The sequence below is a fragment of the Barbatula barbatula genome, assembly GCF_947034865.1.
Source record: "Barbatula barbatula genome assembly, chromosome: 20".
Taxonomy (NCBI): domain Eukaryota; kingdom Metazoa; phylum Chordata; class Actinopteri; order Cypriniformes; family Nemacheilidae; genus Barbatula; species Barbatula barbatula.
Genome location: NC_136783.1, coordinates 11,516,007 through 11,530,220, shown reverse-complemented (window position 1 = coordinate 11,530,220; position 14,214 = coordinate 11,516,007). Strand labels below are relative to the sequence as shown.

Below are 14,214 nucleotides of genomic sequence, written 5' to 3'. Positions count from 1 at the left end.
TTATACAATATTGTTTAACATTGTATTGTTTATACAATGCGCACAAAGCTGAATAAAGTTTACACCTCCCTGCTAAATAAAAAAAACATTACAGAAATTCTGGATTCCAATAAAATACCAAGAACCATTAGCTTTTCCATTGAAATCATTAAAAAACATTTTGTAGTGTGTGCTAGGCATCATTTCAAAATCCCCAATAGAACCAATCACATACAAGTAGACACCATTAAACCTAATACAATTCCCGTTATAACCATTAAATTGTTTTTTGGCAGGGATCAATGTTTTTTTCACCAGGTTACTGTAAATAAAACAATGTCTGTAGATGAAATAAAACATTCAGTAGAAGAATTTCACTTACTAGTACAACTCATTATTTTGAGATAAGTCATTATTATGAGTTACTCAGTCGAAATTTCGACTTAGTATCTCAAAATAATGAGAAACTATGTCATTATTATGAGATACTAAGTAATAATTATGAGTTACTAATTTAAAAAAATTCCCAACCCTGGCGGAAACGGGCTTCCATACTAGTACAAATGTGTACGAGTGCAAAACTACATATCCCAGCATGCACTTGTAATCCTCGACACAGTGATGACGCAGTAAACGGTCGCGTAAATGAGCGTAAGCGGCACTTGAATCGAGTGAGCACGGAAGAGTTCTTCCTTTATGGTTAATATTTTGCCTTGTCAGATCCGCGTGAGGCGAGATAAGACGCAAAACATCACATCTGGTTTGTTTATCGGGAACTTTTCTCTTGAGAGATCGGCGTCTGCGGGACGACGTTCACGAGTTGGTTTGCTAGCAAAAGCGTCTGTACAGACTCTCGCTATAAATAAGAAACTATAATATCATCTATCTGAACCCACTATCTTATTATTCTATCCGTGTGCATTTCTCATCCAATTAAAACGAGTCTTTAAGGTTTTAAACGCTTTATGAAGTGTTATTGACTTTGGATGCAGTAATGTGGACTGTTTATCTGCTATAACTTTTCCACAGATCTTTATTTTTGTAGTCCACTGGCTAGTCAATCGACGCATTACATTGTATCTAACCGATGAATGTTACCACGACAACGTGTGTGTTGTAGTATTCAGCGCATCAATAGTCAACTCGCGCTAAACGCATCAATCTGTAGCATGTCTGCTCGATGCTAAAGATGATGTCTGTACTGCACAACCTGCTGACCGATATTAGGTAGCTAACAACTGGATGGCAAGATATTTCCATCGGGTTTTATTATGAAATACGATGTATTTGCGCTTCATTCACTGTGACTCTTAATGTAACTGTAGGCTCGGCGGCAGACTCTGTAGTTATGATCAGCCGATAGGTGTGTCATCGTCTGCGTATCGTCACGTCTGAGAGAGCTGCTGAAATTTCTGTGGGTTCGAGTTTGGATTCAGTAACTGCTGCGCAATGGCGGCGGTTGGGGTCAGTGTGTTATCCCGGGGTCAGTTTCCTCCAACATCCAACTCCTCCCCCACTGATGCCGATACCCGGGGCTGCTCCAACGGGGATTTCATGGACTCATTTGGAATCTTCTTGCAGGGCCTGCTGGGAGTAGTGGCCTTCAGTACCCTTATGTGTAAGTATAAGGATTCAAACAATCACCATACGTGTTTGGTTTTCATAAAAACCAATGGGCCTGTCACATTTAAAAGTCACTAAACATGGATATCTTATATCCCTGGGATGTCCTGTATGTGTTGTTTTGTTGTTCGTACTTTGCCCTGGTTTAGTTATTCTCACTATATTGGTTCAACAGTTTAGTTTTAACCCTGTTCTGGAAACCATATTTAATGTTCAACCCTGGGTTATCCTGAATTACGGTTTATAGTTTACCCTGGTTTAGATATTCCCACTACACTGACAATACAATTGAGGTTAATCTTGTTTTGTAACCCAGGGTTAAATTATAATTGAATTTGATATAGTTTTAACCCTGAGCCAATTTAATGTGGCAGAGGTATGCAATGTTAATAAATAACCAAAGATGAGTTATGAACTTTGTGAAACATGGAAGAAGAACGTCTGGATAAAGATGAAGTGTGATAGGGTCACATTTCACATTTCTGTGCTTATTGCTTAGCCCTGGGTAAAAGCATTTTAACTACGGTGAGCATTTAAAGGAACTGAAATAAATAAATTAAATGAATTAAGAAAAATGAGGTATATAAGATGTAGAATTATAATGGGAGATTGTTACGGTGAGATATATTGTTACGATGAAATAAAATTGCTCTCTTCTGTGAAATAGATTTTTGATCATTCCACCCACCCCTAAATGTCAGTGACTGAGCAGATCTCATCCCCCATTGACTCCCATAGTTTTTGTTTTCCCTATATTGCAGTAAATGGGGGACGAGATCTGCTTGGTAGTGTTTAAACCCAGAAGTGAAGTATCTGTACTTGATCAGAGTGTTTACTTGGGGAAGTTTTGACTTGACAACATTATAAAGCATCTATCATTTACATGTATGCATATGGCAGACACTTTTATCCAAAGCGATTTACATTGCATCATATTTTACATTTGTTTCTGACTAGATGCAATCCCCTGGGATTGAACCCATGATCTTGGCGTTACTAGCCAAGTTGTGGCTTAGTTGTTACCACTGAGCTACAGGAAATCTATCATACAGCATTTGTAAAAAATATAGTAGGGGTTCTTTGGTATTTTGCATCCTTACTAGTTGGTTTACTTTGCTGGCTTGCTCACATTTTTCTCAATGATGTGAGATAACATACGCTGCAGGACAGACCTACTCAATGGAGTGGATACAAATGTCTAAAAGAAAAGCTGGACATTCATTTTAATGGTGTTTGAATAGAAGTTGCTATATCGACAGCATAATGGCATTACTGTAAGAGCTCTTTTGGTTTGGTAGAGATTTTTGTATTGAACACAGAACACTCCTTTAAAAACTGGGTAAGCAAGAAGACTCTCTTCCCTTACTGGTTATGCAAGCTGTAATTGTAGGAGATGGTGTTCAGGGGCACATAGTTAATAGCTCTACAAACAAACAGTCATTGTGACAGACAGGCTGTCCTTTATTTCTGTGAGCCATTGGGTCACGTTTGGCGACCAGGGCGGCCACACCAGCGGATTCAACAGCTCAGAAAGCAGCAGTTCTCACCTCTTCCTCAAAAACAACACTGCAGGCAGTGTATTATGTTAACCCTGTTGTGCATTTTGCACCCTGCTTTAAATAAAATGTCATTTTGACTTTTGATATAAATGAAGTTGTTAGCGATGACCAGCTCTTTATTGATGTCTTTAGGCCATACAGTATAGTGCGGCTTTAAAGCACTGCTCATAAACATATCAATTATTGATGACCAGTACACATATGTATTGCGTTACATGAGGTTTTGTTTTGTGCGAGTGTAGGATGTTTTTTTAAACTCATAATTATGCAGTTCCTCTTATCTCTTCCCCTTTTAAAATTGTCATGTTTTGTTTCATTTGTCAACCCTTTTAAAGTTCATAAAGCATTTTTTTACCATCAGCACTGTAACCATGTGGTAGACGTTATTGATGACTTCTGTTCTACTGCAACGATCTGAAAGCTTCTGTTTCTCCACAGTGAAACGCTTCAGGGAGCCCAAGCACGAACGGAGACCCTGGAGAATCTGGTAAAGCGCCATTTTGTTTCATTAGTAAGCATTATATACTTTTATACAAACTCATTGGAACACATGCACGGTCAATGCTGCACCTCCCTGACCTCAGCAGCCCTCTAAAGCCCATTTGCTTTTTCTAAGGGGAAAACTCACTGGAGGTGAGTTCTAAACAGGTCTCCCTCCCTCTCACCAATCCCCTCCACCTCTCTCAGGTTTTTGGACACCTCCAAACAGGCCATAGGGATGCTGTTCATTCACTTTGCCAATGTCTACCTGTCTGACCTCACAGAGGAGGACCCATGTTCGCTGTGAGTGTGTGTGCGTCTTTGTCAGCGTTTCCCCCCGCACATTGTTGTACTTCCCTATTGTGGTACATGTCTGATTTACATACCTGTGATAGGCTGTGCCCAGTAACATAATTCCTCATGCTGTTTCCATAGATACCTTATCAACTTCCTGTTGGATGCAACACTGGGCATGTTGGTCATCTATGGTGGCGTGAAGGCTGTTAGTGCTGTGGTCGAGTGGAGGCAGTGGGACTCTCTGCGTTTTGGAGAATATGGTACAGGGATAAAAAAAACTGACATTTGTACATATATTTATAATCAATTGGATTGAAAAAACAAATCGCAAGCTATTTTTATTTTTTAATCCACCAGCTGTTTTGAAAACACGATTGTGTGATAATATAAGCATTGAACGATACAGCTATCAAACATACCAGCCTCATGAGCTCTCTCTTAGTTTACCATTTCTGCCTTTTCATTAAACCCAAGTCTATTATTATAGAATGAATGTTAAAATTCACTGAACGTATGATGCAAGTCGCTTTGGTTAAGTGTCTGCTAAATGTAAATGTAATGCATGTATGTATTCTGTGTAATGTGTAGGTGAGCCAGTACAGTGCAGTGCCTGGGTGGGTCAGTGTGCGCTCTATATCATCATCATGATGTTTGAGAAAGTCATGATCATGCTGGTCCTCCTCATCCCACAGTGGAAGAAGGTTAGTCAGATGTTGTTTCTCATTCATGCTATAAACTTAAAATGTTTGGAAGAAAGTATTTGTTTACTTTTTTCTAATTGAAAGCTCTGTAATAATTTACTCACCCTCTTATCATTTCAAAACTGTATGACTTTCTTCCGCAGAACACAAAAGAAAATATTTTGAAGAAAGTTGGTAACCGAACAGGGCTGACACCCATTCAAATTCATTGTATGGACACAAAACCAATGAAAGTCTATGAGTGCCGGTTAATAGCCGCCTTCAAAATATCTTCTGTGGAAGAAAAAAGTCATAAATGTTTGAAATGACAAGGGGAGGGGAGTAAATGATGAGAGAATTTTCATTTTTTGGGTGAACTATTCCTTTAATCGTGTACAAGCATTGATATATGTTTTAAATTGGTCTGTTTCATGTCAAATATACTGGCTGCATCTGAAAGCTTAGGCAGCTGACTTGTTGCCTCGCTGTCTCATGGTGCAATGACTTCGGAGGCAGAGTTTAGGCATGAAGGCACCTCCGAGAAACCCATTCGGACAGCCTTCATAGGCACCGTCTGCTCGATATAAAATCAGAGGGCACCTTTGTGATCACTAATAGAATATTTGAAATCTACAATAGCAATTTCTTGATAGCCACTATTTTTTTTAACTTGACCCTGCTCGACCAATCACATTCCCCGTGTGTGCTCACTCATAGAATTGTGGGACATTGAAGGCAGCGAAGGATACATCTACGCTGCCTTCAAAAACCTACCTAGTGGTATCTCAGAAGACAGGAAGTAAAGCAAACATTGGATTCAGACGTGCATTGATGCCTTCCTACCTTGAAATGCTGCCTCCGAAGGCAGCATTTTAGGGCTTTCGGACACTGCCACTTTATGATGAATGTCAGTCTTTTAGATGGTGTATGTGATTGCTCTGTGTGTTTAACAGCTGGCTACGCTCAACCCTATAACAAACCCTCATCTGGAACTAGCGATTGTCATGCTAATCGTCCCGTTTTTTGTGAACGTAAGTGACCATCTAGTTAAAGACATACTCATGTTAGTTAACAAACTGTATATAATAACTCCATCCATTGATGAAAAAGGAAGTACATGATTTATTTACAAAGATAACATTTTAAAGTTGCAATCCGTAAATAAAAAATCAGTCTCCTTACCTAGAAAAAGTTTGTGGGAAATGTTCATTTGATGTGCAATTTTAAGTTTCTAAAAGGGATGGCGATATAGAGAAGTTATGCAATGCAGCTTAAAATGTTAAACATTCTGCATTTCTTTTATGCAGATAAATGACCTGATGCTTGTTTCAGTCTATGTTACAGTTAAACTGTACAATATGTAGTTACATGCTGTAGAGTAATCGCTGTGTGTGTTGGGCTATATCCAGGCTCTGATGTTCTGGGTAGTAGATAACTTTCTAATGAAGAAGGGCAGAACAAAAGCCAAACTGGAGGAGAGGGAGGCAGAAGATGATCCTCGTGGAAACAGTAAAGTCCGCTACAGACGAGCTCTGTCACACGATGATTCTGAATCAGAAGTAAGTTGCGCTTGATTTGATTTCATGTAACAGCCATTAGATGATTTTTACTCTGTAACACCACAAGTCTAAATCATATTTATGATGGACACATTGCAGCTGCCAAAAAAAAACCATGTCAATTTCACATTTCTATGGGAATATGAATAAAACTCATTCATTTAATAAATCAAAGTAACACAAATTATGACATTTGGAACGTGTAAAACTATTTTAATACAACACTTCTTTTGATTTGGATTTGAATCCAGATTTGGACGTCTTTTGGTAAACACGCTTTTACTTCTCTGTTGAAACTCTTTCTCGATTAACATTGGGGTTTCCTCACTGCTTTTATAAACCCTCCCAACACTTTAGATTTGAAGTCTTTGTTAACACAGCAAACATGCGAGTTCACAATTGAATTAAATGGGTGTGCCGTTTACAGTGTTCTATACTGTACGTTCCGGCACACAAAACATTACCACATCCGGTTATTACCTCTGGGTACACAGGATTTTCAATGTAAAACAGATTACTTAAAACAAATAGAGGGTTTGTGCTTAGGTGTTCTCAATAATTGACTGGCTTGTGTTTGAACAATTACATCTGGTAAATAAATGCATATCCTTTAAACGAGCTCGCTCTTCAACTTTGTCACTGGTGATAGACAAGTTAAGTCATATGAGCAGGAAGCTTTGAAAAATGTATGGTTATATCTACAAGACACGTTATCCTCAATCATAAAAAGTTTAGTATTTCCATCTACATGCCACTTCTAGGTGTCCACTAGAAACACGCTGACACATCTGCATCTTTTCCAAGAGTCAGATCTCAGTCAGGTTTGATGGAGAATGTTATCCATTTTACATGGCAATAGCACTGGTAAAATAAAGATGGGAGTATTTCACTTCCGGTGAGAATTGCTGTAAGAAATGTAATCAACATCACCGGCACCTTGGGAAAATGGGCTTAGTTGAGCTCTCATTTTCTCTTTTTCTCCTTTGCTGCTCAGATCCTGTTCTCCGCAGATGACGAGATGGAGGATTCAGATGGTGATGACGATGTACGAAGAATCACAGGGCTCAAGTCTGTAAAGAAAAAGAAGCACCGTCTTGGTATCCCTGTGTGATTTTAAATCATTCTAGTTGCCATTTGGATTTTGGAGGAATAATTACTAAATCTAAACCAGTAAGACATTGTGAGCAGTTTTACTATGAATCATGGGAAAAGGACAGGGCTATAGTAGCAATGCACAATCTTTCTGCAATTGTATCCCTGAATATACCCAAGAGGTGCCTGCAGCTATTCAGAAACGTCTATAGGTAACGGAACAATTTTTGCTACCTTTAATGTGTCACAAATGATTGGTGTTGAAGAACAATTGAAACACAATATTTCAACCTGTCAGGGTTTTTCAATGCACAATTCTGTGCGTTGTGCTGCTTCGACTAAGTTGTTTGCCGTTGGATAATAAACAAGTGGCTACAAGATCATCTGCATTATGCCTCTGTCCAGCCTTTGAACTGAGAAGAAACTTCAATAATTCCTTTCAATAAGTGTTGAATTCCATACGTTTATCTACCTTTACAAATAACACATTGACATTCTTCTTCCAAGATAAGGACCTTTAACCATTTGCATGTGATTGTGATGATGCTGACTAGGCAAAACGCTCAGGGTTGCTTATTGTCAGTTCCAGACTACGTATTTGAGAGTATATCCTTTTTTTTAGGGAATTATGCCGATAAATCTTTGGCAATAACAGATTTGTCAGCAGTGTTGAAAGCCCCTTGATGATATAATACAGCTGGGTATTCTCCGCTTGCTATGCCTTTTTCAAGCATTAGGCACTAGACAGAGATGATTTAATGACAAGGTACATAAATACAGGAAGGCTTTTTCAGCTGCCTGTACATCGCTGTGTCCTTTAACTGTGATAGCATGCATGTCTTATTGTTCGGCATTTGAATGTTTGAGTGTCTGTGTATTTTTGCCACTTTTGTCTCTTGTGTATTTATTTGTTGTATTTGTGACTTCTAGTTTTTATTGGTCTCCCCTCGCCTTCAGGGTAGAGGTTTTGGTGTAGGACAGATGTGTGGTCTATTGCACAGTTTGATGATGCATTGTGACCGTTCTGTGCTGAAGTCAACTGATATGCTGTTTTTTATGTTTTTCTTTTCCTTTTAATGCCTCTATATAACAATATATCACATTAACACTATCAAACACTAAACTGGAGAGCCTATATTACAATTTCATGTTTTCCTTACCCCCGACACACACTTCTGCTGTTTTAAGCATTTGGTTTAATTACTACTCTAAGGCACAGATACTAACAGGGTTATGCCTTTGCATTTCTGCAGATCCTAGAAAATCAAGAACGTGCGTCTCAGATTATTTTGGGTGTTATTTTAGGGAATGAGATAATAAGCATAGGAAAGATGCTTTTAGGTTGTTTTAAAATTTGGGAGAAGTTATATACTTAACTGTACATGTTTGGCTTTTAACTGCAAGGAAGGAAATTGGGAAGTTGATAGCTTCAGCATTGATTGATTCGACATACTAATTCTGTAAGAGTGGTCGTATTGTTTGTGTACAGTATGTGTTTGTGTTTGTTTTACAGGAAATGTGCTTTTTGAAAGCAGGCTCTCTTGTCAGGCCTGCTCATGGTTACTGAAAAGGATTTGAAATGTATGCCTTTCCCTCTCTGGGTTGACTCTTATTACTGAGCGTTATTGTTAGTGTTGGTTGTATGGAAAAACCTAATCTAAAATGAAGAGGGGTTTTAATAAACTGTATTAGACAATTATGAATAACTGACTAATTATGAACTTGCATTATGTATGCTTTTTCAATAAACTATGTAAAATAGCTATGTGTGACACCTTTGCTATCATGCCAGACATGGAATCAATCCCAACCCAAAATAAAGGTGCCACATCCATCCAAATGTTTTTCTGTGACAATCAATTAGCTCACCCAAAAAAAGAAAACTCCAAATCGGCAAAACTTTGTTCCAAATCTGTGTAAATTTATTTGTTCTTAAGAACACAGTAAAGATATTTGGAGGAATGTCGGTAACCAAGCAGTTCTTCACCATCGACAATTACAACGGAAATCAATTGTGACCTATAACTTTATTCTTTCCTACATTATTCTAAATATCTTCTTTTGTTTTCAACAGAACGAAGACATTTATAAAGCAATTTGTCCTTGGTAGTCAAATGTTGGCCAAGAACTGCTTGGTTACAAACATTCTTCCAAATATATTTTTCTGTTTTCATCAGAACAAAAACATTTACACTAATTTGGAACAACTTGTGGCAAGTTCCTTTAAGAACATCATAACCTGATCATTTTAACCCTAATTTAAAATCTTATGCAAACATGCCACATTTAAGTTGCCTCTTGAAATGTGGCAGGATTAATTATACAGGATGGGGGCAACTTTCCTTTTAAGACACTCAAGTGCACTTACTTTATGTCATCCTCTTTAATGATATCAGGCACATCTGTAGGGTATATTGTTTCCTCTTTGCACTGTGATGGCTCTTCGGTGGACTTGGCAGTGCACTCTTGCATTCGTGGTCTTTTTACTGGCCTCAATGTGGATGGCGCTTCGGGGCTGGCGCTGAAATCCTCTTCGGAGCAGGAGATGCTCGCGCAGTGTCTCACGAGAGGTCTTACTTGAATCGCTGATCATCACACACATTCCACAAAAAATTCGGCCAGTAAGCATAACACAAGAAAATAGTAGACTGTATCAAAAGGAACTTTTAAGCGAATAAATTGTTACCTTTACTTCGTATTTTTGGCTTCTTTTGGGTGAGTACCGCTTGGACCGAAACATTCTTCATAAGTGGTGCATTACATTGGCAGCCCACCTCTCGTGTCAATGGCTGAGGGGCATACACAAGGAATATAACTACATTGGAAATGTTTAAACTACAGCACTTTTGTTGTTAATCCCATCCCATAATATTTCGTTTGCTTGTGCTATTTGGTATACGTTTGTGTTTAGGTGAGAGGGCAATCTTATTCTAAAAAACATAATTAGATCGATATTTCTATTTACCTTCATGGAAAAATATAATTCACTAAATAACAAATATGTTAAAATATTACAAATGATTATTTCTGCCCAAATTCTCTTAAAATAGATAGTCACAAAACAACGGAGTTGTTATTTTGACGGATTAAAAAACAAGCTGTGATTGGTCGCTTTATACGTCAATACGAGCTCATTTCCTTTCCAATGAAGCGGTTCTTCGCGAGTAAAATAAGCTACGATGATGCGCAGGATTCAGTGAAGGACAGCCGATGGGAAAACTGCTTACCTTTACACATGGCGAGGGACCAATGGTGTATATTGTCGTTATATCTACATCTACCAGGTATAGAAAGTCTAAAAATCCAATTTCGTACTGCTTCAAATTTGTGAAGCATTCAGGTGCAAAATGTCTAGCACAAGCGCGAGCTCTCCGATATTCCTCCTTCCTCAAAATACAAAAACTCAAACCAGCGGGATCGCAGCCAAGGTGTTTGCGGGAATGGGAACAAGTTTTGTACAGCCTAAAACGCACATCTTTACAATTATATCGTGTGTTAGGGCAGGTGTAGCACTGTCTATGCTCCAGTTGAGTTGGTACTTGGATATTAGCCCGACTCTTTTCAGTGAACATTAAACGGTTTGTTCTAAAGAACCGTTTCAAAGTCGATTCAGTGATTCATTGCGTCACCACGCATGTACGTCAAAACACATAAAGAAAGGGCGTTTCAGAGATGGAGAACTTTATATTTTGATTAATTGTTATTCACTCCTTAAAACAAACACATTTAACCCTTTAGAATAACATGCACTGTTGAATCGTGCACAGCAAACGCAATGACGTTTATTGAGGAAGCGAATAGGGTGCTTAGGTTATTGCTCCGAAAACGTGAATACTCACTCGTGCTGGAGGGGAAGTCCCCACAGTGTACAGAGTAGGAATTGCTGTTTCCGACAATGTGAGGTATTTCACAATCCCTGCGCCGAACATCCCTAAATTAGTGAAGCAGTCTTCAGAAAAATGCCTGTCACAGAGGCGCGTGTTGACATGAACACCCGTCTCTTCGAAATGAACGAACTCCAGCCACTTACTTCGCAGCCAATTTACAGTTGGGAAACAGAATAAAGTGCGTGCATTAGAGCAGCCAAATACACATCGACGTCCCATTGCTGACAGCTGTTGTTACGCGAAGAGATGGGGCTATCATTTTGGGGAAGAGACGTTCTCAAAAGAGCATTTGATTGGACAACGGTATACGTAGTGCAGGATGAGTCATCGGTGTTTTTAGTTCCTTTTCCTGGAAGGCTGTCAGTAATGTGTAAATGATGAATATGCAGCGGAGAGTAGTGTTGTAATATTTAGATTTAATATTCTGTTATGTGGTTATATGAATATGTAGTTCTATTTCCAACAACAATGCCTTTTTAGATGTAACATGACCCTTTTCATATAATGTGGCAAAGGCATTGTCAGTTATAATAGGGATGCACCGAAATTAAATTTTGGCCGATAAAGATAACCGATGATTCTTTACCATTGGACACCGATAACCGATATACAGTGTATCCGGAAAGTATTCACAGAGCTTCACTTTTTCCACATTTTTGTCATGTTACAGCCTTATTCCAAAATGGATTCAATTCATTATTTTCCTCAACTGACTTAAAACAATACCCCATAATGACAATGTGAAAGAAGTTTGTTTGAAATCTTTGCAGATTTATTAAAAATTAAAAACGGAAAAAGCACATGTAGAAAAGTATTCTGAATGATCACGGCAGAAAGACAGTACTGTACAGTATTTTAACTGTGAGCAGCCTGCACCTGAAGAAGTTTAACCAGAGGAAATAATTTAAGATTTATCGTCTATAATTATCAAAATTGTATTATTTTAAATGACCATTTATCGGCCGATACCGATAAGGCCCATAAATTATTGTGCATCCCTAATATACTGTATATATACAGTATATATGTATGTACACCTCTGTATTTATTTATATATATATATATATATATATATATATATACCACTGAACACCTCAAAATTGCAACAAATCAAGGTGGACACCAAAGCCTACGTCTATTACAGACACCAAAGTCTCAGTTAAGCTCAAGGGCTCATAAGGGAACCAATATCCTTCAAAAAGCTCTCTTCAGTAAAACGGATAAATGAAATGATTACAAAATTACAAAAGTCAAAGCCTTTTTGCACTGGACATGCTGGTTTTGACCTCATCGACCTCATGTCGTGCCCTCTTCCCACAAAAAACACCAGCAATGTTAACTATCTGATAATGCACCCACATTGGCATGAAGCCATGTTTACAAGTTTCAATAACTAAGGGCAAAATGCACAAGAAATAGTGCCTTCAATGCCCTGTAAATGGCATTTTTGCTTCAACTATAGCAGAAATAAACTGCTGCAGATAAAGTTAGGTGCCATGCTAAAAGTAATGTGTAATTGCATTAGTCATTAAAAATGTAGTGGAGTAAAGAGTACATATACTCATTCATAAATGTAGTCAAGTAGAGAGTAAAAGTTTTTAATTTCTTTAATACTCCGTACAACTCAAGGAAATCGTTTACAGTGTAGCCAAAAAGAAACTTACTGCAAGTACAGTAAATAATTACATTTACTCCAATACTTTACAACACTACATATATATATATATATATATATATATATATATATATTCTTTTTCTTTTTCACTGTCACACATTGTCAGTTCTATTATCTTTGACATGTGTCACACCAAACCAAATAACAGTACCGTATTGGTGATGTCAAATACAAAAATAAAGTGAGAGGAGGGGTGAAACAGGAATAGGAGGATGTTTTGTTTTATAATGTGTTCAGCTGTTCATAGTAGTCACGCTCTGAAAGAGGGAGCACCCAGTTTAGGCTTTTTGACGCATACTGGAGAGCTAATATTATATCATGATTAAAGAGGGGTGGGGGTAAGATGTTTGAGCTGGTATAAGAGACAGGGCACAAAGAGGAGGCAGTACACAAGAAATCAACAAGCCACCGTCCAGAGAAAAGACCACAACCTCACAGTATGTCTCAGGTATGCACATGTTTTATTCAGTATTGCTGAACAACAGATGAAGTAAATTTTTTATATTCACATTTTCTTTGTCCATCAGCCAGAGGTTAAGAAGAAGAAGCGGCCAGTTGTTAAAGAGGAGGACCTGAAAGGAGCCCGCAGTAAACTGGGACTGAAAGGAGAGGTCAAGAGCAAAACATATGAGGTCATGGTTGAGTGTGGTGAGTCTTCTACATTGATCATTTTTGAAAACTTCTCGTGTAGTCATGTAGACTGTAAGACAGTTGTGGTAAATGTTCCAATATTTTATGTGCATATATTATTCTATTATACATTTTATACAAAAATCATAATCATGATTATTTGAATCAGATAGCAGTAAATTGTATTGTTTATATTGTACCAGTAATAAAACAAATCTCTTGTTTTCTTGTGTAGAGCGCATGGGTAAGATTGCTCCGTCTGTATTCAGTGGTGTACGGTCCGGAGGTGAGACGGCACTTGAAAAGCCCAAAACTCCCTAAGGAAGTGTGTTTGGCAAATGAGATCTTTATGCGTAATGCACAAATTGAATCTCTTGCTATCTGTGTTTTAAATATGTGTCTGTAATAGCATATAGGACGTTTTTAGCATTCACAACTTAAATGATTTGACTTTAATGTGGATGAATTTGTGAAATTGGATATTTGTATTTTTATACTGCTTACTGTTGCTATATATGAAGTACTTCAAACCCCTTCTGAACTTTGTGTCAGTTTTCTGTCATGTTTGGTCATGTCATTGAGTCCCCACAAATGATTTCTCTGTCAAGCTGTGTACACATTTTTATGTGGTTTTTAAATCAAGAGGGCAAACATTGCATCACGTAATGGTAAGTTTATAAAATGCGGATTAGAAAAGGTAGAGTAGAAATGGAAAATGGATGCTTTAAACAGTTACGTTGCTTTATAATAGCA

At 37.9% G+C, this 14,214-nt stretch overlaps 3 protein-coding genes across 5 annotated transcripts; 2 read left to right on the top strand and 1 right to left on the bottom strand.

The window, feature by feature from the left end:
• Nucleotides 1–566: 566 nt before the first annotated feature.
• stimate (STIM activating enhance) lies at nucleotides 567–9,140 on the top strand. Of its 3 annotated transcripts, none has more exons than XM_079483770.1 (9): nucleotides 567–650; nucleotides 1,305–1,597; nucleotides 3,600–3,648; nucleotides 3,849–3,944; nucleotides 4,077–4,198; nucleotides 4,527–4,639; nucleotides 5,572–5,649; nucleotides 6,028–6,177; nucleotides 7,172–9,106. In XM_079483770.1, the coding sequence occupies exons 2-9, from the start codon at nucleotides 1,429–1,431 to the stop codon at nucleotides 7,286–7,288; spliced, it is 894 nt and encodes a 297-aa protein (XP_079339896.1). In that variant the 5' UTR covers nucleotides 567–650; nucleotides 1,305–1,428; the 3' UTR covers nucleotides 7,289–9,106. The 3 variants fall into 3 exon arrangements, with proteins under 3 accessions (XP_079339896.1, XP_079339895.1, XP_079339897.1); XM_079483769.1 differs by having other exon boundaries at nucleotides 592–1,206; nucleotides 7,172–9,140; XM_079483771.1 differs by having other exon boundaries at nucleotides 592–630.
• Nucleotides 5,717–11,506, bottom strand: LOC306909742 (uncharacterized protein). Its single transcript, XM_079483772.1, has 4 exons — nucleotides 11,109–11,506; nucleotides 9,956–10,058; nucleotides 9,638–9,854; nucleotides 5,717–7,247 (listed from the first exon to the last, which is right to left on the bottom strand). Exons 1-4 carry the CDS (start codon nucleotides 11,373–11,375, stop codon nucleotides 7,205–7,207), a joined length of 630 nt encoding a protein of 209 aa, XP_079339898.1. The 5' UTR covers nucleotides 11,376–11,506; the 3' UTR covers nucleotides 5,717–7,204.
• Nucleotides 11,507–13,150: 1,644 nt separating this feature from the next.
• Nucleotides 13,151–13,803, top strand: mustn1b (musculoskeletal, embryonic nuclear protein 1b; the record flags this gene model as incomplete). The annotated part of the gene is given in 4 exon segments (XM_079483773.1): nucleotides 13,151–13,279; nucleotides 13,359–13,479; nucleotides 13,697–13,779; nucleotides 13,783–13,803. Coding segments are annotated over 4 exon segments (234 nt in total). The 5' UTR covers nucleotides 13,151–13,270.
• Nucleotides 13,804–14,214: the final 411 nt, after the last annotated feature.